This window comes from Theropithecus gelada, chromosome 9, assembly GCF_003255815.1.
Source record: "Theropithecus gelada isolate Dixy chromosome 9, Tgel_1.0, whole genome shotgun sequence".
Taxonomy (NCBI): domain Eukaryota; kingdom Metazoa; phylum Chordata; class Mammalia; order Primates; family Cercopithecidae; genus Theropithecus; species Theropithecus gelada.
Genome location: NC_037677.1, coordinates 32,729,719 through 32,754,418, shown reverse-complemented (window position 1 = coordinate 32,754,418; position 24,700 = coordinate 32,729,719). Strand labels below are relative to the sequence as shown.

Below are 24,700 nucleotides of genomic sequence, written 5' to 3'. Positions count from 1 at the left end.
CTCCCGGCTAATTTTTGTATTTTTAGTAGAGGAGGGGTTTTGCCATGTTGGCCAGGCTGGTCTCGAACTCTTGACCTCAAGTGATCTGCCCGCCTCAGCCTCCAAAAGTGCTGAGATTACAGGCATGAGTGACCGCACCTGGCCCCAAAACCATTCTTCTGATAGAAATAGAAGGAAAGGTGGATTGAGGTGGGGATAAGATATAAGCGTAAAGAATGCTTAATTGAGATGGGAGGGCTCTGCTGGAATAAACAATACTAGTGATTCTCTGGAAGGACCTACATGTGTCTAATTCCAAAAAAAGATAAGATTCCTGTACTCTGAACATGAATGGGCCACAGATTCATTTGCCAAGGGCTCAAGAATGCTCTTTTGGGAATGTTAGACAGGACTCAAGAACCATGGTCAACAGAATCTTCATGCTATTTATAACTCAAACTATGACTGAAATAGAGGAAATTTGGAAAAATACTTCCTAAATTTCACATACACTGTAAGTTGCCCATCTTATTAGCACCAGGACTTCTTTCCTACAGATTCATTAGCACTGAAACAATACACCATAAAAAGGATTTACATAAAAGACAGCTGGAGTCGGTTGCCAGGGGAACTGACAATGTTCCAGACACATTCCACATTAGCGGGATAAACGTCTGGGTAGCCAGGGCTGTTGAAGATGCCTTCAGCCACGTAGAACGTTCCACCACAAGCTGGAAGAAAACAGAAATAAAGTGAGTATCACAGCAAAGACTGCATCAGACACTATAAAATAAAGGAGAAAGAATGCTAGAGCCATATCGATATAAAAGAATAGACAACATGTCCATCTCGCATTTTAAAACATGTCATATAAAATAAGGAGGGAATGATTCTGCAAACTGAAGACCAAGGGCCAAGCAGTGTGGTGGATTAGAAGGAATTTCTGCAATGTCTTTTCTCAAAGCCTTTTCTACCTGTGAATGGTAACTTTGAAGAATAAAAGACTTGTTTACTATCCTACAGCCACTTGACTTTTGTGACCAGGATTCTATTCAACCCTGGCCTAGAAGCCAGGGCAGCATGCTTGCTTTTCCCTCTCAGTAGAGCACCGAAATGCACTCACCATCTTCTAGGTGTTCTGTAGCTTTTAACTACTAGTAACAAGGAAGATGGCAGTGACCAGCAGCACTCTCCCAGCTAACAGGCTAAGAAACCCAGTCCTGGGCGGCTCCCCGTTCCTCTCCTCCCCAGGTTGGGGCTGCCTTAACAAGCCAAAAAGAACACCAGGGTGAGCACAGTGGCTCACACCTGTAATCCCAGCACTTTGGGAGGCCAAGGCTGGCAGATCACGAGGTCAGGAGTTCGAGACCAGTCTGGCCAACATAGGGAACCCTCGTCTCGACTAAAAATACAAAAATTAGCCAGGTGTGGTGGCAGGTGCCTGTAATCCCAGCTACTCAGGAGACTGAGGCAGGAGAATCACTTGAACCCAGGAGGTGGAGGTTGCAGTGAGCCAAGACTGTGCCATTATACTCCAGCCTGGGCCACAGAGTGAGACTCCATCTCAAAAACAAAACAAAACAAACAAAAGAACATCAAGTCATCTGAGAGCGTGGGGTGTAGCTGAAAAGACAGCCACATTTCCAACCAATTGTCCACACTTTTAGAGTTCATTATTGTTAGAACTGACAACAGGTTCACTTAATTGGGAAGAAGGTAAGATTTGGTCCAGAGGTGATCTCAGGAAATTAGCTCCCAACTACGAAGGTCAAAGAGTCCCAAATAACAAACCAAGAATTTCTACCACATCCCTGTTAACTGCTGGAGCCAGGTGCTAAGGTTTCTTACCCGACACTGATGCAGTGACCATAGCGTGGAAACCCCCAGCACTCAAGCTATAATCAGAGACGAACCTCACCGTCAGGGCGCTGCTGAAGGATGTGATAGGATGGGGCATGTCAGTGCCACAGTAACGGCCTAGATAATGAAATAACAACAAGGAGAATGAATGACGACATGGCAGAGGCCACTATTTCTAGGAAATACATCTTTACTAGAATTACAAGAGACCAAAACAAAGGGAAGAAATTGCCACTAGGAGAACCACTTCATTCAGGGTCAGTGTTTGAGACAATACCTGATCATTTAAAATAAACTATATATAGGAGCCATACATAGGAGAGGTGATTTATAAACATGATCAAGAACAACAGGACCAGAGGAAAAACTTAGACGACCAAGGGACACATATACCTAAAGCAAAAATCTCCAGCCCAGTTGGACCCGTACAAATACATGCACTAATATTCAATATGTTGTAGCACAGGAAAGTGTGGATGCTGGAGCCAGGCTACCTGGATTCAGCTCCTGGCTCAGTCATTTGCTAGCTGTGTGATCCTAGGCAAGTTACTGAAGTGCTTGGTGCCTCAGTTTCCCCACTTGGAGAAAAGGGGCATATTGAAAATAATGAAACCTATCTCATAAGGTTAAAAGGATTGACTTATTATTTCTAACATACTGAGAACAGTACTCAGCACAAGGTATTGCGATGTAACAGTTTGTTAAATAATATGTCCTTATGCTTGTCAAATGCTTACTAACAAAGACCTCGGCGATGCTGTGAGAGGTGTGGAGAGGGTGTGGAGAGTTCATTGACTGCTCGCTTTTGTCTCAGACACTGTCCTGGGCACTGGGAATTAGGCAACAGGCAAAGCAGTCTCCTCCCTGACAGACCTTGTCTTCTAGTGCAGGACGAGAGGTTTTTACAACAAAATTCAAAAGTTAGGAAGTTTATGGAGAAAGCTTAAATGGCCTGAGGTGGTTTTGTTTTGTTTTGTTTTGTTTTTTTGGCTGAGAATATTTTAGAAACTAGAGAGTGGCACTCTTTAATTTTATTGGGAAGTCTAACAAACAAATGACAGATTTTTAATGGAATTAATTAATTAATTAACTAATTAAGCGGGTTTTTGTTTTTTGTTTTTTGTTTTTTTTGCTTCCACTAAGGACAAGGCTGAAAGAAACATGCTCCATTTGAATGTAAGAACTTGGTCAAATATTAACAAGAAATTTCTGACAGAATGCTCTGTAATGCTGGGATGGGCTGCATTCCACTACTCTTTAAAGCAGCTGCAATTTTTAAATCTTTTAAAACATATACACAAACTATTCACATGTTTGAATATATTAATCAACAGGCTGAGTTCCCTGAACCTCACATTCAAGCCTACTTTCTTACCCTCTAATCATCTTTACTTGGCTTAGGCTGCTCTTTCTATTTATTGGAAACATTCTAACCTAGAACGGCAGCCTATAAATATGTAGATCTATAAATAAAGCACAGCCAAGACCACAGATGTATATGAGTGAGTGCCGAGGTACCTCGGAGGGGTGCGTCTTCGTGGTTGCCGTCCAAAATTTCTACAAAGTCACGTGTGCACGTTGTGCTTCTTTCAAGTTCAAAGTGGGTGAAAGAGAGGGTGATATGATTTACTGGAAGAAAAAAGAGAAGATTCTCTAATACAGTACTGGCAAATAAAACGTACAGGGAGATGGGGCAAGATGGGGAGGTGGGGATGGTTAATGAGTATAAAAAATAGAAGGAATGAGTAAGACCTATCTGATAGCACAACAGGGTAATTGTAGTTGATAATAACTAACTGTACATTTAAAAATAATTAAAAGAGTATAATTGGATTATTTGTAATGCAAAGGATAAATGCTTGAAGGGATGGAGACCCCATTCTGCATGATGGGATTATTGCACATTGCATGCCTACATCCAAACATCTCAGGTACCCCATAACTATATATATCTACTATGTATTCACAAACATTAAAAATAAAAATTTTTTACAAAATAAAATTAAAATTAAAAAACATACAGGGAGATAAATTTTACTTCTGACAATTTCATGTAAGGGTTCTCCAGCAGAGAAGTAATGAATGAGGCAGACTTGCACATGGTTGAAGGGATAAGAGAGGGAAGGGGATAACTTCTATGCTAGATGGTTTCCTTTGAAGAGTAACAGAATAGATGCTTTCCAAAGTGCCTGTGGCATCTGAAACGCTGGTAGTGGTAAATAAGAGGACTCCTGGGTAGGTTCATTCTAGGCACTATAAGGGAATATCTTGTTGGAAAATGCCATCTTTCCAGTTTTTATATCACCATTGCTGTGTTTCTCTGATAAGCATTTTTCTCAATAGATTCATTTCCTTAAATTCGGCTTCTTTGCATGTGCTTGCAAATAATGCATTCTTTTCTCCCTGGCTGTCACATTTTAGCTCACTTAGTTTTATTTTCAGGCTAGAGCTAGTGCCCTAAGGTTCAGAGACATTTATCAAGAAAGCTTTGCAGAACAGCAAGCCCCTGGATACATTTTCTTTTTGTTGTTCTTCAAGCTCTCTAATCTTCGGAACAGGATCTTTTCCTATTGCTGTTCTTGAACTAGTGAGATCTTTCATCTAAATGCTTTACAACTCATTAGAAAATAATCCTCAGGCACAAATGGCTCTGTTCAAGGGAGGGGGCTTCTTTATCTACAGCTCAGTTTCTGGCTGGCTGGCAACTTTCTTTGGGGCTCCACCTTCCCGTTTGAATTGGCTAAGGATTACATCATCGGCCTCCACATCTTATGCATGTCAATAAAGATACCAGCAATTTGTTAACTCCTGACATACCAAGGGAAAGTGCTAGAGAATATTTAAGCCAGACTCTTCATTTTGCAGATTATTTTTTCATGGCCTGATAAGCTTAAGTGACTTCCCTATTTTCACACAAGCGATTAATTGCTGTGTAGAGTGAAGAACTTAAAGTCTTTCCTACATTATGCCTGAAACCGTATTTTCCTGCAAACCTCAAAGGAGGGCAGGGCTCCCCTGAAACAGGATTCAGAAGGGCCCCAAGCATCACCTGCTTTGCAGCTATTCTGTCATGTCCTTTAGGGGCATTGCCTGATGTTCTCTTTCTGTCTTACCAACGGACTGTTACCGGGTCAGAAAATAAGATTCTAGGGTTCCAAGAAAGAAAAGAAAGTAAGCATTTATTCAATGTTTATTCAAGGCCTGTGCTGGAATAGTACCTTGCAGGAGAGCCCAGGTTTTATGAATGTCTGCTTTGATGGATAGGCGTGTGCATTGCATTCTGGCCCGTGAGTCACTGATTCTCCAGTCTGTGGCTCTTCTTCATTTGTTCACTCAGCAACTGTCTTGGGCATCAGCTACACTCAAGGCACACATGTCAAACACTATTTATCGATTATTTTGGTTTACCCCCAATCTCACATGCCTGCATATGCCTGTTAATACAGCGAGGCTGTAGGTGTGTTGCGTTGTTGTTGTGTGTGTGTGTTTTTAACCTTTGCTAGGCCTTGAAATGAAAAAAAAAAGGTTTTTAAATTTAGAAGCAACTGTAAAAATGACTTCCCTATCAGATTAGGAAATGCTTGTTCTTGGGCACATCAGGAATCGGGACTTGCAAAAGATGAAGAGGAAGGCCATCGATTGTTAGCACTGAGATAAGAAGGTTACCCATAGACTGACCTTCCCACAGGCACCTTCTCTCCTGCATGCCTTTTCTTTTTTATTTTTTTACTTACATGGAGGTTGCGCTTGAATGATCCAGCTGCAGTTCTGATTGTTTGGATAATTGGCAGGGAACCGTGGAGAGGAAACAGTATCAAATGAGCTGGTGAGGATGTGGCCTCCGCAGGCTGGGGAACACACAAACACACATACATGTCATATGCTTTTCATTTCTGCTGACCGTACAAAACAATTATCTGCTGAATAAAACCATCAGTGATTTTTCTTCTTATTTCTAAAATGCATACCAAGAAAGTTCTCCGTAAGGAGAGCTGCACATAAACCATGAGTTTATATTTTATACAGTTTATATTTTTAACAATTATTCTTCAACTACAGGAAGTAGGAAGTGGCAGAAAGCAACAGATTAAATGGCTATGAATTGCCTAAGTCATTCAAACAAAATTCTTACATGGATTCACTTACACGGCCCACTCATAAACCACAGGTATAGGGATAATCTACTTATACATGACCTCTTTTTTTTTTCAGGAAAATAAATACTCAATTGAACAAGGCTTCCTAAGGATGACTGCAGATTATCAGAGAAGAGCAAAATTCCATGTGAGTCCTGAAGAGGGAGAGGCGGTCACCGCTGGAGGGCGTAAGAGGTCTCGCTGAGGAGGAGGCTGAGGCTAAACTAGGACTTGGAGGGTGAGAAAAGGGAGGCCAGGGAGGGGACCGCCTGAGCAGACACAGAGGAGGGTAAAGACTGCATCTATACAGGCTCAGCTGGAGCGTGGGGTGCCCGAGGGATGTGGGTGACTGATGCTGGAGAGAGGTCAGGGCGGTTCTGGGGCCCTTGGTTAACATCTGCAGGAGCTTGAGCTTCATTCTCCAGGCCAGGTGGAGACAGGACACACACTGAACATTCCAATGGCATGATCAGAGCAGGGCTTTTACAGGTGACTTTGGAGAGAGATGGGGTAAGGGTAGGTGACTTTGAGGAGGTTGTCATAGTCCAGATGAAAGCTAGCAGGGACTTTTTACTATGAAACAACATACAAGTGAATAATAACATGCAAAAGAACTATTAGGAAACTAGTTTTTCTTTAAAATCAACAAGAATATGGTCTGTCTTGCTCCAAAGTCTAAAGGTCTATGGTATGTATTTGGGAGACCTCGATCCAGGCACTGTCCCTATCCAGAGCTCTTTACTACAGAATATAAGTGAGTTGACTAAGATAGACATAACGACTACACAGACTAAATGTATTTGTAATGAATGTTCTGAATCATCTGAATACAAGTCATCTCTGATGGGATAAGGGGTTCATCTCTCAGAATGAGCAGATGAAAGGCAATGGATAAAAAGGTCTTGGAGAAGTGGTGATTTAAGAACAAAAACAATGGCCAGGTGCAGTGGCTCATGCCTGTAATTCTAGCACTTTGGGAGGCTGAGACAGGAGAATCACTTGAGGCCAGAAGTTTGAGACCAGCCTGGGCAACAGAGCAAGATCCCATCTCTAAAAAAGAAAAAACAGCCAGGTATGGGGGTGCACCTATAGTCCCAGCTACTTGGGAGGCTGAGGTGGGAGGATTGCCTAAGCCTGGGAGGTTGAGGCTTCAGTGAGTCGTGATTGCACCACTGCACTCCAGCCTGGGTGACAGAGTGAGACCCTGTGGAAAGAAAGGGAAGGGGAGGGAAAGAGAGGGGGGAAAAGGAAGGGAAGGAGAGGAAAAGGAAGAGGAGGGTAGCGGGGGAGGAAGGGAGGGAACAAAGAAAAATAAATGGAAAACAACAGTGACTCCTCAGTTGGACAATGGCAGGACTCAGAAATGAGGGAAACCACTGCTTCCGGGGGCTGGAATCTGATTACATTACAAGCAAGTCTCGTAATTGATAGCAGTGTATCCCATTGTAGTGTAAAGCCTTGGGTAGTGCTAGATCAGTGAATTTGGATAAAAGCTTTTCTATACTGTTTCTAGTCTTAAAAGCACTTTTAAACAGTATTATTCTGAAAACTTGTTAGAGATGCAGGTCCAAAGGAAGTCAGAGAAGGAGAAGGTTTCAAGCATCAGGAGTTGGGATGAATGTAAGTCACAGTTCTTTTGTTCTATTTAATTTTTTACATGTTAAGTAGAAGGCTGTGATCAATTTCTCAGCACAGGTCTCATTTCACTGTTGCACCAAACAGAGCACTGAAGATTTCTCTTGTGCTTGGGAAGATCCGCAGGGTACCTGCCTTGCCTGAATTGAGCTCGGAAGCCTCTGTTCTGTCTGGAAAGGCCAGATAGAAATCTCACGAAGAGGCTGTTTCCTGAGGACACGATGGGGTTAGCCAGCTGCTCCCTTCCACACGTCCTGGCAAGGCGGGACATTGTGGAGCTTGAGCCATCGTATGCCTACAAGAAAGGTGACAGGGCAAACAGTGGTTCAGAGCTTCAGATTCACATCTAGAAGGCCTGTATTCCATGAACTGCCTGCATGCCGATGTGCTAGTGGAAAATCCCACGTTTGCTGGGTCTGGGGAAACTGACTTTATTCTTTTGTCTTGTCTCACAGTTTCATGGGAATGTTTGAGTCTTTGGTCATTTCTAGGGATGCTGACATGAATTTCGGCAGGAGTTCCTCGGTCAGAGCCACTATTAGATCTCTTGATAACTTCATAAATGCCAACCCTTCCACATTCCCCTTCCTCCCCAACCCCAGTGTAGTCACCTCAAAGGCCATGCCCACAACATGTGCTGGAAATGTGTGATGCAAGAATAGACACATGAGAAAACAGATGAGAAATAATGATGAGTGATGAGCATTTGTTGTCAGAATCCCGACATTTGTTAGATCTGTTTGTTCTGCTTAGGGTTCGTGATAGGGTAATGCTTAAGAGAAAAGAAATGGTAGAATTCTTTTCAAATGATAGGAGTGATATGAGGCTGATTTAGAAAATTACCTCTCTCTCTTTTTGGCCAGGCATGGTGGCTCATGCCTATAATCCCAGCACTTTGGGAGGCTGAGGCAGGTGGATCACCTGAGGTCAGGAGTTCAAGACCAGCCTGGCCAATGTGGTGAAACCCCGTCTCTAATAAAAAATACAAAAATTAGCCAGGTGTGGTGGTGCACACCTGTAGTCAAAGCTACCTGGGAGCCTGAGGCAGGAGAATTGCTTGAACCCAGGATGGAGGTTGCAGTGAGCCTAGATTGTACCACTGCTCTGAAGCCTAGGCAACAGAGAGCAAGACTCCATCTCAAAAAAAAAGAAAAGAAAATTACCTCTCTCCTTTTAACTATTGGTCTCGTCTTGCCTAGGGCCATGCTGAGACCTAGCTGACCCTCCGTGCATGTAATGAAATGGAATCTACATCACATATACCTGAAATCTCTGTATTGATTTGTTGAAGTTGAAGCTTACTAATTTGCTTGGAACTCAGTGTCTAGATGAATTTTTGAATACTCTTATGTGTAAATCAGGGGGAAATGAGTTCCTTCGCATGGATGATTAATAATAACTCCCATTCATTAGGTGCTTACCATGTGCCAGGAACTGGATTCAGCCCTTCACATACACTGTCCCATTTTATCCTCAATTTCTTTCCATTTTTAAGAACAGGACAACAGATGCACAGAGAACCTAAGTAACGGGTCCAAGTCACACAATTCCTAAGAGGGAGCAGGTCATGTTGAATCAGACCACTAGATTCCAGAGTCCAGAACTGAAACCCTTTCCTCTTGTTCAGTGCAAGGTACCAACTGAGCAGGATGCATGCATCAACCTGCCAACCCTCAGAGTGAGACTGAAAGCATGAAGGTAAAATATGGCCGTTTCATTTAAAACAAATTGCCACTTATATTTCATAAGAAAATCTTGGGGAAAAAAATAGAAAGTTCAGAGATTCAATGGAAGGAAGGTACTCTCAAGTGACTTTAAAAATCTGCTGATGATTATAATCAGTGTTCTGTTTAGCCACAGATATGATTCTGTATGTTCTCTTTAGCCACAGGTATGATGGGCAGGATATTCTCAGTTTGGCTTATACAAGCCCATGAATCAAATATCAATAGGATTTTTAACTTTCTGAGGAGCTAAAGCTTTTACAATAAAAAATTTAAAACAAATGTGGGTCTGTTCTGGAGCAGCAAACCTTTTCTTTTTTATTATTTAATGTTCAAAATTTAACTCTCTCTCTATATATATATATCTCCAATAAATGAAACCTGATGACTGATTTTCATTCAACAAAGATTGATTAAAAACTAAATTCCATTTTCTTAACCAATTCAAATTATAGTTTCCAATCTAGTATGAATGCTTCCTTTTATCACGCTGAACACTGTAAACAGTAGACAAAATGACATGTAAACCATCACTACGAAAACTCTTACTACATTCACACTTGAGTCTACTCTCAAATATTACCACCATTGATTTAATTCAAGTCTTTATTGTCTCTATACTTGGTTTTATGCTGTCCTATGGTTATAGGTACAGCATCCTAAGCTTTAAGTAATGTTCTATTAATACTTTCTTAGTTTTAATATCAAAGGATAATGAATACCTTCTTAGAACATCTGTGGTTATAGAGTATGGAGAATATACCAATTGAATATTAAGGCACAGACTATTTACTTCTCTCAAGATAATTTATTCATTTATTTGTTTAGAATAGCATTTTTTCATTTTTATAAAAGTTTAGTATTCAATTTTGTGAATATATATAGTTTATATTTATTTTTTATTTTGGTTTTAACTGATGCATAATAATCGAACATATGTATGAGGTATAATGTGATGTTTCAATACACATATACATTGTGTAATTATCAAATCATGGTATTCAGCATGTCTATCAGTTCAAACATTTATCATTTATTTGTGGTGAGACCATTAAGAATCCTCTCTTCTAGTTACTTTTAACACAGTATAATATTTATAAGCCATAATATTGTTTACTGTGGGTGCCCTACTGTGTTACAGAACATCAGAACTTATTCCTCTTACCTAACTCTAATTGTGTACCTTTGACAAATATCTCCCCATAATTTCCTCCCCGCTACTGTCCCCAGCCTCTGGTAACCACTATTCTACTCTGTACTTCTGCGAGATCAGCATTTTTACACTGCACAAATGAGTGAGACCATGCAATATTTGTCTCTCTGTGCCTGGCTTATTTCCATTAACATAAAGTCCTTCGGGCTCATCCATGATGCCACAAATGACAGGATTGTATTCATTTCTATAGCTAAGTACTATTCCATTGTTTATATATATCACATTTTAAAAATCCATTCATCCATTGATAAGTCTGTTTGTCTTCAAAAGAAGACATACAAATGACCAACAGGTAAATGAAAAAATGCTCAACATCACTAATCACCAGTGAAATCCAAATCAAAGCCACAGTGAAACACCACTTTATCCCAATTAGAAAATAACAAGGGCTGGTGTGGATGTGGGGAAAAGGGAACATTTACACACTACTGATGGGAATGTAAATTGATACAGCCATTACGAAAAACAGTATGGAGGTTTCTCAAAAAATCAAAAATAGAATTACCATATGATCCAACAGTCCCACTCTGGGGTTAAACAGACAAAAGAAATTAAATAAGTATGTTGAATATATCTGCATTTCCATGTTAACTGAAGCACTACTCACAATAGCCAAAATATGGAATCAACCTAAGTGTCTAGCATTTCTTAATTTTTTAAACTAGTGGAACAATGCATTCTATGGTGTTTATAGGCTTCTCCTTCTCAAAAAAAAAAAAAAAAGAAAGAAAGAAAAGAAAGAAAAAACTCTCTAAGATTTTGCAAGTCCATGGACTCACAAAACAAGACTTTCTGGTTTTTGAAAAATTTTCTCCCAAATTCAAAGGTCCAAGGAGTAAGTACATATTGTTTCTTCCCTTTCAAAGTCCTTGTTTTTAGTCTGAGTGGTTGGAATCCTCTCAAGGGACAGGAGGAAATAAGGGGAACAAAAGTAAACTAAAACATTACGGCTGAAATCTTCTGAAAATCACCCGAATGCCCCATTTCCTTGGGGATCCTTTGAAAGGGGCACATCTAGAAGCTTTAGAGACTTTGCAGCTATTTCCCCTACCCCTAACCCCTGAGGTCCTGGAATTACAAGACCTCTGCTAAATTTCATCTGGCTGAAGTAATACTTCATAAGGAACGGATCAAAAATAGAAGGTTTTCTTGAGACCAGCCTGGCCTACATGACAAAACCCTGTCTCTACCAAAAATACAAAAAAAAAAAAAACTTAGCCAGGCATGGTGTGGGCACCTGTAATCCCAGCTACTCAGGAGGCTGAGGCATGAGATTTGCTTGAACACAGGAGGCGGAGGTTGCAGTGAGCCGCGACTGCACCACTGAACTCCAGCATGGGTGACACAGTGAGACTCCATCTCAAATAAAAGAAGGTTTCCATGAGTCCTGAGATTGAAATTATATACCAATGACACCCCAAATGTGATGAGCAGGTTATAATTTTACAAGCTCCATCACAAACATCCTAACCTATGTGATTTTCTATAAAAATAAAGACAAGGAGGCAAGTGTGTAAGCTATTAAACTACTGTCTCATTCAATGAAAGCTAGTAACTCATCCAAGTTCACATCACTGGTGAGTAGCAGAGTCTTCTCTCTCCAAATTCTAGATTTACCATGTTTACTTCTCTTTAAAATGCTCATGACACACCTCAGTCTGCTTCTTTTTGATGCTATAGAATACCTGAGGCCAGGTGATTTATAAAGAGCAGAAATTTATTTCTCACAGTTCTGAAGGCTGGGAAGTCCAAGAACAAGATGCCAGCAAGTTAGAGCCGGGTCTCTCTGCTTCAGGATGGTACCTTGAATGGTGCATCCTCTTGCGGGGAGGAACATCATGTAGTCAAGTGGCAGAAGTGCAGAAGAGAGAGAACCTACTCTTGCAAGCCCTTTTTATAGCAACATTAATCCATCTATGATGGCAAGGCTTTCAGTACCTGAACACCTCCCAAAGGCCATACGTCCTGCCACTGTGGCATTGGGCATTAAGCTTCCAGCACATGAACTTTGGAAGGGGACACATTCAAACCACAGCATGATAGTTATTATATTTTATGTACCTAATTGTCATTTTATGAAATTTTAAAACCTCAGGCTATCAAGGAGGGAGAATATTTTTAACAGAGTTTGAAATATAAATTCTTTTACTTGAGTGTTTTTAACACTTATAATATCAAATCAATATTCTCAGGCTTGGTGCAGTGGTTCACGCCTGTAATCCCAGCACTTTGGGAAGCTGAGGTGGGCAGATCACCTGAAGTTGGGAGTTCAAGACCAGCCTGACCAACATGGAGAAGCCCCGTCTCTACTAAAATTACAAAATTAGCCGGGTGTCATGGCACATGCCTGTAATCCCAGCTACTCAGGAGGCTGAGGCAGGAAAATCGCTTGAACCTGGGGGACGGAGGTTGTGGTGAGCCGAGATAGTGCCATTGCACTTCAGCCTGGACAACAAGAGTGAAACTCTGTCTCAAAAAAAAAAAAAAATTCTCACATTTAAAGTTTCAATGTATAAAATTACACAAGAAAAGCACTTCAAAGAAGAAAATATGAGAAACCTTGTTCCCATTCATTTATAATTCTAAAGTCATAAAAATTATCAATATGAATTTCCCCTTAACTTCCATTTAGTTCCCAAGGCAAAACTAGCAAATGATATTACTATTGGATACACATATATTAATATAACATATAATTCTTACTTAAGTCCACTGCCAAGAGTTTGCTAGGCCTCAGCATTGATTTTCTGATCATTACTTAAGTGGTAAAAGTCAGGGCAATATATAAACAAAATAAAACTTTGTACATCTCAACTAATTCATTTCTAGATGATAGCAATAAAATAAAAAATTGAAGTTGAAGCCACAGATAAAAAGTGGCCACTGTCCCCAGGAGAATTCCAACTACAGAAGCTCTTAAAACAGAGGCAGATCTAGTGGAGTGGTCATTTAATTTCTATAGAAAAGTTGACCAGTCTTTTTGTAAAATATCCAGAATTATATAAAATGTCAAGATACTAGCACACATATTCAAAATACACACCAGGCAGGGCGCAGAGGCTCATGCCTGTAATCCCAGCACTTTAGGAGGCCGAGGCAGGTGGATCACCTGAGGTCAGGAGTTTGAGACCAGTCTGGCCAACATGTGAAACCCCATCTCCACTAAAAATACAAAAATTAGCCAGGCATAGTGACGTGTACTCGTAATCCCAGCTACCCGGGAGACTGAGGCACAAGAATTGCTCGAACCCGGGAAGCAGAGGCTACGGTGAATGGAGATGGTGCCACTGCACTCCAGCCTGGGTGACAGAATAAGACTCCATCTCAAAACAAAACAAACGAAAAAAACCCCACAAAAACAAAAAGCTTAACTTTATTATATAAAAATAGGAGACTTTTTAAAAAGTACAGAACCTGGCACTTAACAGGCAATAAATGTTTGATGAACAAATGAATAAATGAATATGTATGACAGTTGCTGGTCTCTAAAAATTGAGGACTAGGGTTGAGGAAAGCCCAGAGTTAAGAAAAAGCTGTCCTTGCCCTCATGGAGTCAATGGTATAAACACATAGTAGACACAATTGTGGGTAAGAGGCTATTCCCAGCGGGACGGAGGTCAGCTCGGCTGCTTTCTGGGCAGGCTTCCTATAGGCCAGGTCTGAAGGCGAATGAAGGGGCCCCACCACAGGGAACAGCCAATGCCATGCACTCTGCTCCCAGGGACCCTTCACCAGCAGGGTGAGAGAAGGCAGAGGCAGAAGGTGGGCAGAGGACATCGGATCCATCCCCAAGGCCCAGAGTATTCTGAACACATGATATATTATGGAGCTATCAAGTCCCCTCCACATCCTCAGCTCTAGCCAGAAGTGAGAACTAAGCCAAACATTTATGAAATTTCTTTTAATTATTATTATAATTATTATGTTTGTAGTCAGGGTCTTACCCTGTCACCCAGGCTGGCATACAGTGGTGTGATAACTCACTGCAGCCTTGACTTCCTGGGCTCAAGGGATCCTCCCACCTCAGCCTCCCAAATAGCTGGGACTACAGGTGTGCACCACCACACTTGGCTAATTTTTAAACGTTTTGTAGAGAGGGGATTTTGCTGTGTTGTCTAGTGTGGTCTGGAACTCCTGGCTTAAGCGATCCTCCTACCTCAGCCTCCCAAAGTGAGGGGATTATAGGCATGAACCACAGTGCTTGGTCTTAATTTTCATACTTGATGCTTCAATACTTTGAGGAGATTTGCATAAATGTCCATCATTTCTAAAGGTAACATGTCACATGTTACCTTTGTCACATTCAAGTAACACAGGAGGAAAACCATTCAAGTGAGAGACGGACAACCCTTCCTGGTGACATTCCTAGTTCTGGAGGCCTATGATCAGAGTTCTAAAGAATGGTAATGTGGGAAAATAAAGAAGTCAAGTAAGGGAACTTTTTACTTCTCATACACACCTTTGTTGTATAAATAAGCATTATTTAAAAGTATGTTGCATTATTTAAAAGTTGGTGGCAGGATTCCTTTTAGAGGGAAAAGCAGTCTGTATTGAGTAAAATACCTCCATAGGCTCTCAGAACATGAGTATAGCAGGGGAGATGTTATTTTACATTGTTGGGGACAAGTTGCCCCCCTCTCTTTGCTTCCTCATCTGTTGCTAAGTTTCTTAATCTGCAAAATGAGATTAAAATGAATATATAGCCCATACTGTTCATAAGAACAAGTTAAAAGATATAAATACTAAAAGATATAAATGCTTACTGGCATGTAGTAAGCATGTGGTACATGTTAGCCTCTACTATTAAAGTAAGACAAAGTGGGAGCTAAATTGCTGTGTAAGAAATTAAGTAGGGAATTAGAAAGATTATGGAGGCAGAAAAGAAAAGAGAACCAAGAGGTGGGGGCGTTGTCCAGAAATATGGGTAGGTAGGAGTGGGAGAAATAATAAATGAAAATTTTCCAACTGGAGATTGTAGGGGTGGGGGATGGTAGGCAACTTCTGACCTGGCTCTCAGTGATCCCCACGTCCTGGTATTCATGCCTCTGTGTAATCTCCCTGGGGTATGGGATAGACCTCGTGATTTGTTCTAATTAATAGAAAACAACGGAAGTGATAGTCTGTCACCTCCATAATGAGGTGAGAAAAGATGGTGCCTTCCCTCTTGCTAGTAATTTCTGTCTTGTTGGACTCTCTCTTGCCCTCTCTATTGATTGCCCTGGCGAGCAAGGTGCCATGTTCTGAGATACTGTGTGGAGAGGCCTGCATGGCAGGGAGTCAAGGGAGGCCTCAGCCAACAGCCTGCAAGGAACTGAACCCTGTGTACATTCACGTGAGTGAGCCAGGAAGCACACAGGCGAGTGGCATCTGGCTTCCTGACCCACGGAAACTGTAAATGTTGTTGTCTTAAGCTGGTAAGTTCTGGGGTAAGTCTGCGGGTGTGGAATGAAGAAGAGTTGAGGAAAGAATGAAGAAAGGCTTCTGAAGAATGAGGCTGTCCAGTGATGCATTCAAGTCACATGCTGTACTGCTCTTTGCAGTAATTACCTCAGACACCTCATCTAAAAATGAGGGTAGGTGATCTCCCCTTGCTGCCCCATAAGGTTATTGTAAAGATCAAATAAGACAATGTATTGAAAGTTTTGTGGAAACTATGATTACAAGTATGAAGGTAAGTTTTTCTCATTTCATTACAGAAATTCTCATATATACATTTTTCTTTTCTTTTCTTTCTTTTTTTTTTTTTTTTTTGAGACAGAGTCTTGGTCTTGCTCTGTCACCCAGGTTGGAGTACAGTGGTGCGATCTCAGCTCACTGCCACCTCCACCTTCCAGGTTCAAGCGATTCTCCTGCCTCAGCCTCCCGAGTAGCTGGGATTACAGGTGCACGCCACCACACCCAGCTGATTTTTTGTATTTTCAGTAGAGACAGGGTTTCTCCATGTTGGCCAGGCTGTTTTCAAACTCCCGACCTCAAGCAATCCATCCACCTCGGCCTCCCAAAGTGCTGGGATTCCAGGCATGAGCCACTGTGCCCGGCCTCATATATAAATTTCTAATGAAATTTAATGACATACAGAAAAGTTCAAAGCTAGCAATTCCACTTCTGCAGGTGGTTTACACTAGAGACAGTCTTACGTCATTATACACAGATATTGCTACAAGAAAATTCGGTACAAAAAGTTGCTAAGGAAAAATATTGCAAGCAACTTAAATGTTCATTAACAGGAGAATGGGCATATGACTTGTGGTGCATACATCAAATGGAATGTGTAGTGACCAAAAGAATGCATTAGATCTGTATGCATTACAAGGTAGAAAATGTGAAAAACAGTACAATGAGTGAAGAGTGCAAGTTGAAGAAGGATATGTAGTGTGTTACATGACGTACATAAAGTCTTAAAATATGCAAAATAATATTTCATAGTGTGTATGGATATACACATATAATGAAAAAACTATAAAAACCATTATGGGAATCATAAACCAGAAATCTCATTAGCAGTTTCCTCTGGGACAGGGAACAGGGCATGGGATCAATGATAGGAGCACATGGGACTTCACCTGTGTCTTGAACAGTCCGTTTCTGTTTGGGAGAAAACAAAAGAACTTGAAGCAAATGTGGCAAAATATGAAGATTTGGCCAGTCTGGACAGGGAGAAGTTCAGTACATTATATATTTTGTATGCATCATGTAGTCTGTATTTCTCTACCTACTTAAAATATTTCATAGTAGAATGTTCAATAAAGAAAAGAAAAGCTATATAAAGGAAATAATAGGAAATGTACTAAGATTCACATATAAAGATAGTCCTCATAACATGGTTATAACAAGAAAAGAAAAAACCCATTAATAATCCAAATGGTCAATAATAAACCTGTGGCTAACTGAATTACAGCACGTCCATTTGATTGACTAGCCAAAGAAACTATTTTAAAAACTATTCAAATAATATGAAGTGAAAAAGGCAGGATATAAAATTATATATAATATTATCTTAACTATGCATGTTTGTGTGTACATGAGTGAGTGTATATATTTGTATGTGTGTGAGGGAAATAAACCAAAATTTCAATAGTTTGTATCTATATTCTAATACTAAGGATGGCATTAATTTCTTATTTCTTCTTTTCTGTATTCTACAAATTTAATATGAGGAGCATGTAAGGTTTAAAAATAAAATCTATATTAAAAGTGTTTTAGTGTTTCATCACTCAGACGCATAAGTGATTACATACAGACATGAAAGGGCACTATTCATGTAAGAACACCGCAGTACCCAAGCCAGATGGCTACTAATGCCAGTTAATCTAGCCTCTTGCTGCTGCCAGGAATGTATCAAGTTTAATGGACGTGGCTTCTGTTTTAAGATCTCCAAAGCATCTGTTCATTGCCTAATATCTATAACTGTACCCCAGTCCTCCCTCTTAAGCCCTAGGCTCATATAGCCAACTGTATCGTAGACATCATCTCTTGTATGTTCCACAAATGCTGAAAATCAGTGTCTCAAACTGAAGCCCTCTTCCCGTCCCTCTCATTTCTCCTTTACCTACATTTCTTGCCTCAGTAAATGCCAGAAGCATGTACCCAATGGCCAGACCATTTTGGGAACCCCCCATCCCTGCTACATGTAATGGATAAGCATGTTCTGCCATCTCTCTGTCGATGTATCGCTTGGCTCCTTCCCTCTACTTCACCCACATCCCTCTCTAGTGTCTTGGTGTGGGGCCTCATTACATCTTGCCTAGGCCACTATGACAGCCTGAAATTTCCCCTGCCTTATATTTGTGTCTTCCTTCCATTCAGTCTCAAAACAACTGCCAGTGCACAGTGTGCACTTCTAAAATGTAACATCAAATACAAAAGTAAAGCTGAGCATACATTTTTAAATTGCACGAAATAAAGACCAGTAATCACGAATGCTTTGCTTAAGAACTAAAGATCACGTGATTGACATGGACGTGATGCAGAGTGCTTCAGCGGCTGCCCTTCTCTGCTGTAATCAAAACCCTGGAGTGATTAAATGACTCGTGACCACCTGACTGAAATGTCAGTCATCATTTGCACTCCTCATGACTGATGGGGAAAATGAATTGTAGCTTCCTCAGTAATACCTGTATTTTTATTTCTAAAAAAAACCCAAAAAACAAAAAGACACAAATATATTCCCCAAGATTGTTGGAAAGTAGGAAGTGAGAATTTTTTTTCTATTGGATTTTTTATCTTCTCGTTTACTAAGTTTCATCTTGCTCAGGGAGAAAATTTTTTTTAAAGATTACTTAAGATCTTTAACATAGCGTTAATAGTAATAGAAGCAGGAGTCATTGTAATAGAAAAATTAGGAATAGCAGCTAACACTTATCTGAACCAGACACTGATAGGTACTTTCAATACATTTGTTTACATTCAATTCTTACAGTTCCACTTTGCAGCAGGGAAAACTGTGAACCTCCGAAAACATATTTGACTTGCCCAATCACAGGCTTAGTAGAGCAGAGCCAATATACAAACCCCATCTGTCTGACAACCTACCAATTATGATTAAACCTAGAGAAAAGGTGAAATCAAGTTGTATTCATTCAGTTAGAATATTGAGAGACTATGATTCTGTGAAGCTAAGTGAGATAGTCACAGTCTCCAAGAAAGATGACCATGGCAGCTCTGGAAATAGGGTGGGAGTCCCTCCTCCTTTGTATCTCGACCTGCAATCAAGCATCCTCAGTAGCATTTGAGAAAGTCTTGTATTGGGCTCCCGCAGCTTTCCGAGTGGTTGGCATCTGTCTTGCATTCCATTCCACTGAACGTGCATGGGATTCCCAGCATGGCTCACTTAGCAGAATGGGTAACAAAGAGCACAGTGTCTGGAGTCAATAAATAAACCCAGAACTTCTATCGTTGCCACATAAACTTGATTCTATTCCGGGATTCAGATATGAATCTCCTCCTTGTCCTTCTCTGGTCCAACCGCCATTCTCTGGTCTAGTGTGGCCTCTTTCTTAACTGGACCCTTTTTACTTTTTTGTTTGTTTGAGACAGAGTCTTACTCTGTAGCCCAGGATGGAGTGTAGTGGTGCGATCTCCGCTACTGCAGTCCCTGTCTTCCAGGTTCAATCAATTCTCATGCCTCAGCCTCCGAAGTAGCTAGGATTACAGGCACACAACAGTACGTCCAGCTAAATTTTGTATTTTTAGTAGAGACAGGGTCTCACCATGTTGGCCAGGCTGGTCTTGAACTCTTGACCTCAGATGATCCACCCACCTCAGCCTTTCAAAGTGCTGGGATTACAGGCACGAGCCACTGCGCCAGTCCCACTTTACTACATTTTTAACTCCAGATGGTAACATACGTCTCAAGCCCTGGATTGCCTTTGAGCTTAACAGGGTGCAAAAATGTGGTGAAGGAGAAGACATTTAGGGCACAGGAGAGAGAATTCACATGGAGGTGCAAAGTCCATTTGAAGGATCAAGAGTCCATGAGGTATTTTCATATGTTATAATATGGCGGTGTAGCTGCTAATGAAATTCCCGCTTTGGAATATGAACTTCCCCAAAATAGAGGAAACATTAAGTGATAGGGAGGGAAATCCCTCAGGAAATTATACAAGCTGTTACAGTCATAAATGTGAGTGCGGAAGGAAAGCAAAGATATTACTCATTACAGCATCTTTTCTTGGGGCTGGGGAAGGAGGAAGCATCAGTTTCCTTTGTCAGTGATTTTTTTTCCAGTTATGCTCCTTGGAAATTCAATAGTTAGTTCAATTTACAACCCCACATCTCATGTCACGATGTGTTCACCCCTATTTCTTTGTTCTACACTCTCCCACTCAGTCTTCATGTTTTACAAGAGACTATAAACTCTAAAAATTTGCAGTTCTTGCAAGCACTGACTCCAAGATTCCTGGAAATGTTGATATGAGAAGAAATCCAAGATGCTCATTTTACTTTTACAAATAAACATTTAAGGAGAGTCTGAGCTGAAATGGGAACCAAGCCAAACCAAACCCGTGTCCACAGATTGAGAGCTGTGGCTTCAACTCAACTCTTCCTTCGTCTTGCAGATGCAAAACACTGGCTCAGCATTTGGTTGTTACTACAGCACCTGCACCAGGATGCAAAGAAGCTAAGCGTGTTAACAAATGCAAGTCACAAGACAAACGTTTGAAAAAGATCATCCTCAAGTATCAGATGGAAACAAAAATTCCTGTGGTGGGGAGTGAAGGAGGGAGGGAAGAAAGAGTGAGAGAGAGAGGGATAGAGGGAGGAGAGAGAGAAAGAAAGAAAAAGGGAGAGAGAGAGAGAGAGAGGAACAAAGAAAGAGAGGGAAAGATAAGAAGAGAAGGAGGGAGAGAGAGAGAGAAGGAGAGATAGACGGGGAGAGAAAGAAGGAGAGACAGAGGGGGAGAGAGAGGGAAAGAAGAAAGGGAGAGAGAGGAAGAGGGAAAGAAAGAGGGGCAGAAAGACAGGGAGAGAGAGAGGAAAAGAGAGACAGGGAGAGAGGAAGAGGAGGGGAGAGAGAGAGACTGGTTTCTGTCTTGGATTTATTTGTAAAACAGTAAATATTTAAAGAAGAATTGTTTCCATCATCTCTTTGAAACACCGAATTCTATTATTCCTGTGTCTGTTTGCTCTGCTTTGGAAACGATCAGTGTTTTAAAAGGAAACACATCATGGGGTGGTGTATTACAAAAATAAAACAAAAGAGGATGCTGCGTTAGGTATCTGCCCTGTTCCACCCTGCATTTTATTGTCAAATAATGGAACAACAACAGACGCTGCAGCTTTGGGTGGGAACACAGGGATTTTTTTTTTTTTTTTTTTTTTTCCGGATCACATCAGACTTTTCTTTCTTTATCCTAGATAGCCAGAAAAAGCTTCAGAAGTTACTAATCACATTGCTTTTGCTTTTTCTTTTTGGTACCAGGCTCTGTTAGCCCTCGTTTGTGTTTCCTCCAAATGAGAGGCAGGACCCGGACCATGGTCGGCTTGCTTTGAGCTGCTCCTTGCTGATTCTCACAAGGCAGACATTCCAATGAGCTGAGTAGAGGATGCTGGAAGCAGAGGTCAGGAATCTCCAGGGGCCAGCTGCTGCTGCTAAATGGACTTTCCTCTTCCTGCTCTCACACCGAGCTACAAGCAGCCTTTCTAGGAGATCAATAAGAGCTTGCAGAGCTACATGAATCTAAGACTTAGAAGAAAGGCTCTAATTAAGCAATTAAACTGTCACTCGGAGGTCACTTTGACACTCAGCCTTCGTGAAAGGAAACATAATGAAGCCACTTGCGTGCTGACCAGACAAGGCCATCCCCAGCCAATGGGTCCCACAGCTTCCTTAGCAAGAAATACTCCTGATGTGTCATTGAGGAGAGCCAAAGGTTAATTACACCAGACACTCGAAGGTGACTGAACAGAAAGTGCAAATATATTACCAAATGTGTTGAAACCTGCCTGCAAGTCCAGCTTCCTGATTAGCTCCCCACGACGCCATTACCATTTCAAGAGAAGTCAACAAGTTCAGTTTTTCCCTTTTTTCATCATAGCAGCATGCAATTCTAGAAAACGCACTTCTGTGATGCTATCTAAGTCCTCATGTGGCTCACAACAAGAAGATTGTATATCAATAACCGTGCCAAGGAGTGAACTCAGTACAGCACGTTCCCGATGGCGTCCTCCGAGATGTTCCACCAAAGCACGGATCATTGCAGGAGTAGAGATGACAAAAATTCATTTATTCAGTCATGCATCTGTTAACAATTCATGCATCAAAAAGATTGGTGCTTTGGAGATCTAAAGACTACTGCTGTGGGCTCCATGAAAGAGGATGGAGGCTGTGTATTACTGTTCCACCTTTTTTTTTTTTAAGACTGAGTCTTGTTCTGTCGCCAAGCTGGAGTGCAGTGGCACGATCTCGGCTCACTGCAACCTCCGCCTCCTGGGTTCAAGTGATTCTCCTGCCTTAGCCTCCCGAGTAGCTGAGACTACAGGTGCCTGCCATCATGCTCAGCTAATTTTTGTATTTTTAGTAGAGACAGGGTTTCACCATGTTGGCCAGGATGGTCTTGATCTCTTGACATCGTGATCCGCCCGCCTCGGCCTCCCAAAAGTGTTGGGATTACAGGCCTGAGCCACCGTGCCCAGTCTACTGTTCCATTTTGAAATGTTCATTTGTTTCTTCTACTTGGTGAATTTTGCCTTTGTTTCCACGATACCAAGACTGTTACCTGTGGGCTTAGCTTGCCTCCATTTGGAACCTATGGGGCCTAGGCCTACTCTAAGAAGAGCTTTCTATTGTATTCCCAGAAGAGTGTGGGGATAGTCTTGTGGCCCAGAGGTCATGTGAAACCTGGTGGCTGCCTGAGGCTGACTTCAACTTTGAGGATGAAACCACCACTGACGTCACTGGGCCCTTAGTGGCCATTTCATCCGCCATCTTATCCTCCTTTTCTTACCTACAAATGCAACTCCTAACTGAATCCTCCTCCTTAGTTTTCTTCCTTCTGCTAGTGTTCCCCAGCCACCTGATTTTATAAATAAGCAAACTAAGAACCCCAAGCCATGAAAAGAGTGAGGGGTGGTGCCATGTCCAGAAACAAGTGCCTGGCAGTGTCTGGTACATATTTGGCACCAAAGAGCAAAGTAATGAAGGAAACCCTGACCTCCTGACTTCAAAGCAAGGACACTTTCCATTTCATATTTGAATTCTTAACACTTTTCCTTATATTGACGAATGAAGGCTGGGTTCATCAGATACAGAAGACAAAGTGGGCTGGGCACAGTGGTTCACACCTGTAATCCCAGCATTCACGCCTCTAATTGGAGGCCGAGGCGGGTGGATCACCTGAGGTCAGAAGTTCAAAACCAGCCTGGCCAACATGGTAAAACCCCATCTCTATTAAAAACACAAAAAATTAGCCAGGCATGGTGGCACATGCCTGTAATCCCAGCTACTGGGGAGGCTGAGGCAGGAGAATTGCTTGAACCTGGGAGGTGGAGGCAGTGAGCTGAGATGGCGCCTTTGTGCTCCAGCCTGAGCAACAAGAGTGAAACTCCATCTCAAAAAAAAAAAGTCAAAGTGGCTCCAGCCTGACCCTAAGTTTATTTTCTCCCTCTATTTTTCCAGTCTGCCATTCAGTTTCCTGTACATAACTGCAATTTTTATATTTTATCAAAATATTATTCACCTCGTAGGAAGCATAAGGCTTTCGTTTTGGTGCTGATCCTGCTGTTAATTTCTACCTAACCTTGACCCTGACATTTCTGGATCTCAGTATCTTTTTAATTTTTTAAATTTATTTTTATTTTTATTTTTTGCACTGCCCCAACTCTACCTCAATGTCTTTTTAAAAAAATTAGGAGACAACAGCAAACGAACTCTAAGCTTTCTTCTTCCGACCTTAACATTCTATGTATCTATATGTTTATGACAGTTAACCATATGTTAAATCACATTTAACATACAGCTAAATTACTATTTCTTCTTCTAACAACCCAAATTGTTATAGAAGTTTTGAAAAAACAGGATGGCTGGTCCTATTCCAGCATAATTTTCATCGGTATTTAAAGAGTACACTTGAGCTCTATTAAAAATCTCCTGAACCCAAACATTATCTAATAGCATCACTGGCGACTGAATATTTTTCTCTTTGGTAATAACTCTGTCTAAGCAACAGGACCAGGACATTAACTTTTATGTCTCCAAAATGAATGATTGGCTTTGTATGAACTGAGACTGCAGAGATATTATGTAAGATATTGGACTTTGGGGTCCATTTCACATCCAGTGTCCGTCTGGCTATAAAGATACAGGACTGATGCTTCAATGCCGGCCTTCATGAATCCCTGGACAACTAACTATAACTGCAAGCCAAGCTTCCAGCCTTGCCAGGGCATTGCCTGGTCTGGTTCCAAACCTCTGCAGACCTCCTGTCCCCTTAAGTGGTTCCATTTGGCAAATATACAGCAGATCTCCACCCCAACTTACCTAGACAGTATTGTTTTCTTTTTAAAACTTCCCTAACTTCTTGTAAAGTTGATTTATAAATCATCCAAGAAAAAAAGACTTAGTTTGTATACAATTTATGCAATTTTTAACATAATGAATTTATAAATCAGAAAGATCTTGTGCTAAGCCATGTGTTTCAATTTCTTGTTCT

At 41.1% G+C, this 24,700-nt stretch overlaps 1 protein-coding gene across 1 annotated transcript in view; it reads right to left on the bottom strand.

Annotated features, from left to right (window-relative positions):
- CUBN (cubilin) overlaps positions 1-24,700 on the bottom strand; it is a 308,780-nt gene that overhangs the window by 121,332 nt on the left and 162,748 nt on the right. The window contains exons 32-36 of the mRNA XM_025396458.1: positions 7,746-7,905; positions 5,574-5,687; positions 3,358-3,468; positions 1,828-1,956; positions 578-710 (exon numbers count right to left, since the gene is read on the bottom strand). Of these exons, the coding sequence (XP_025252243.1) occupies positions 578-710; positions 1,828-1,956; positions 3,358-3,468; positions 5,574-5,687; positions 7,746-7,905 (647 nt within the window). The remainder of the gene's footprint in view (positions 1-577; positions 711-1,827; positions 1,957-3,357; positions 3,469-5,573; positions 5,688-7,745; positions 7,906-24,700) is intronic.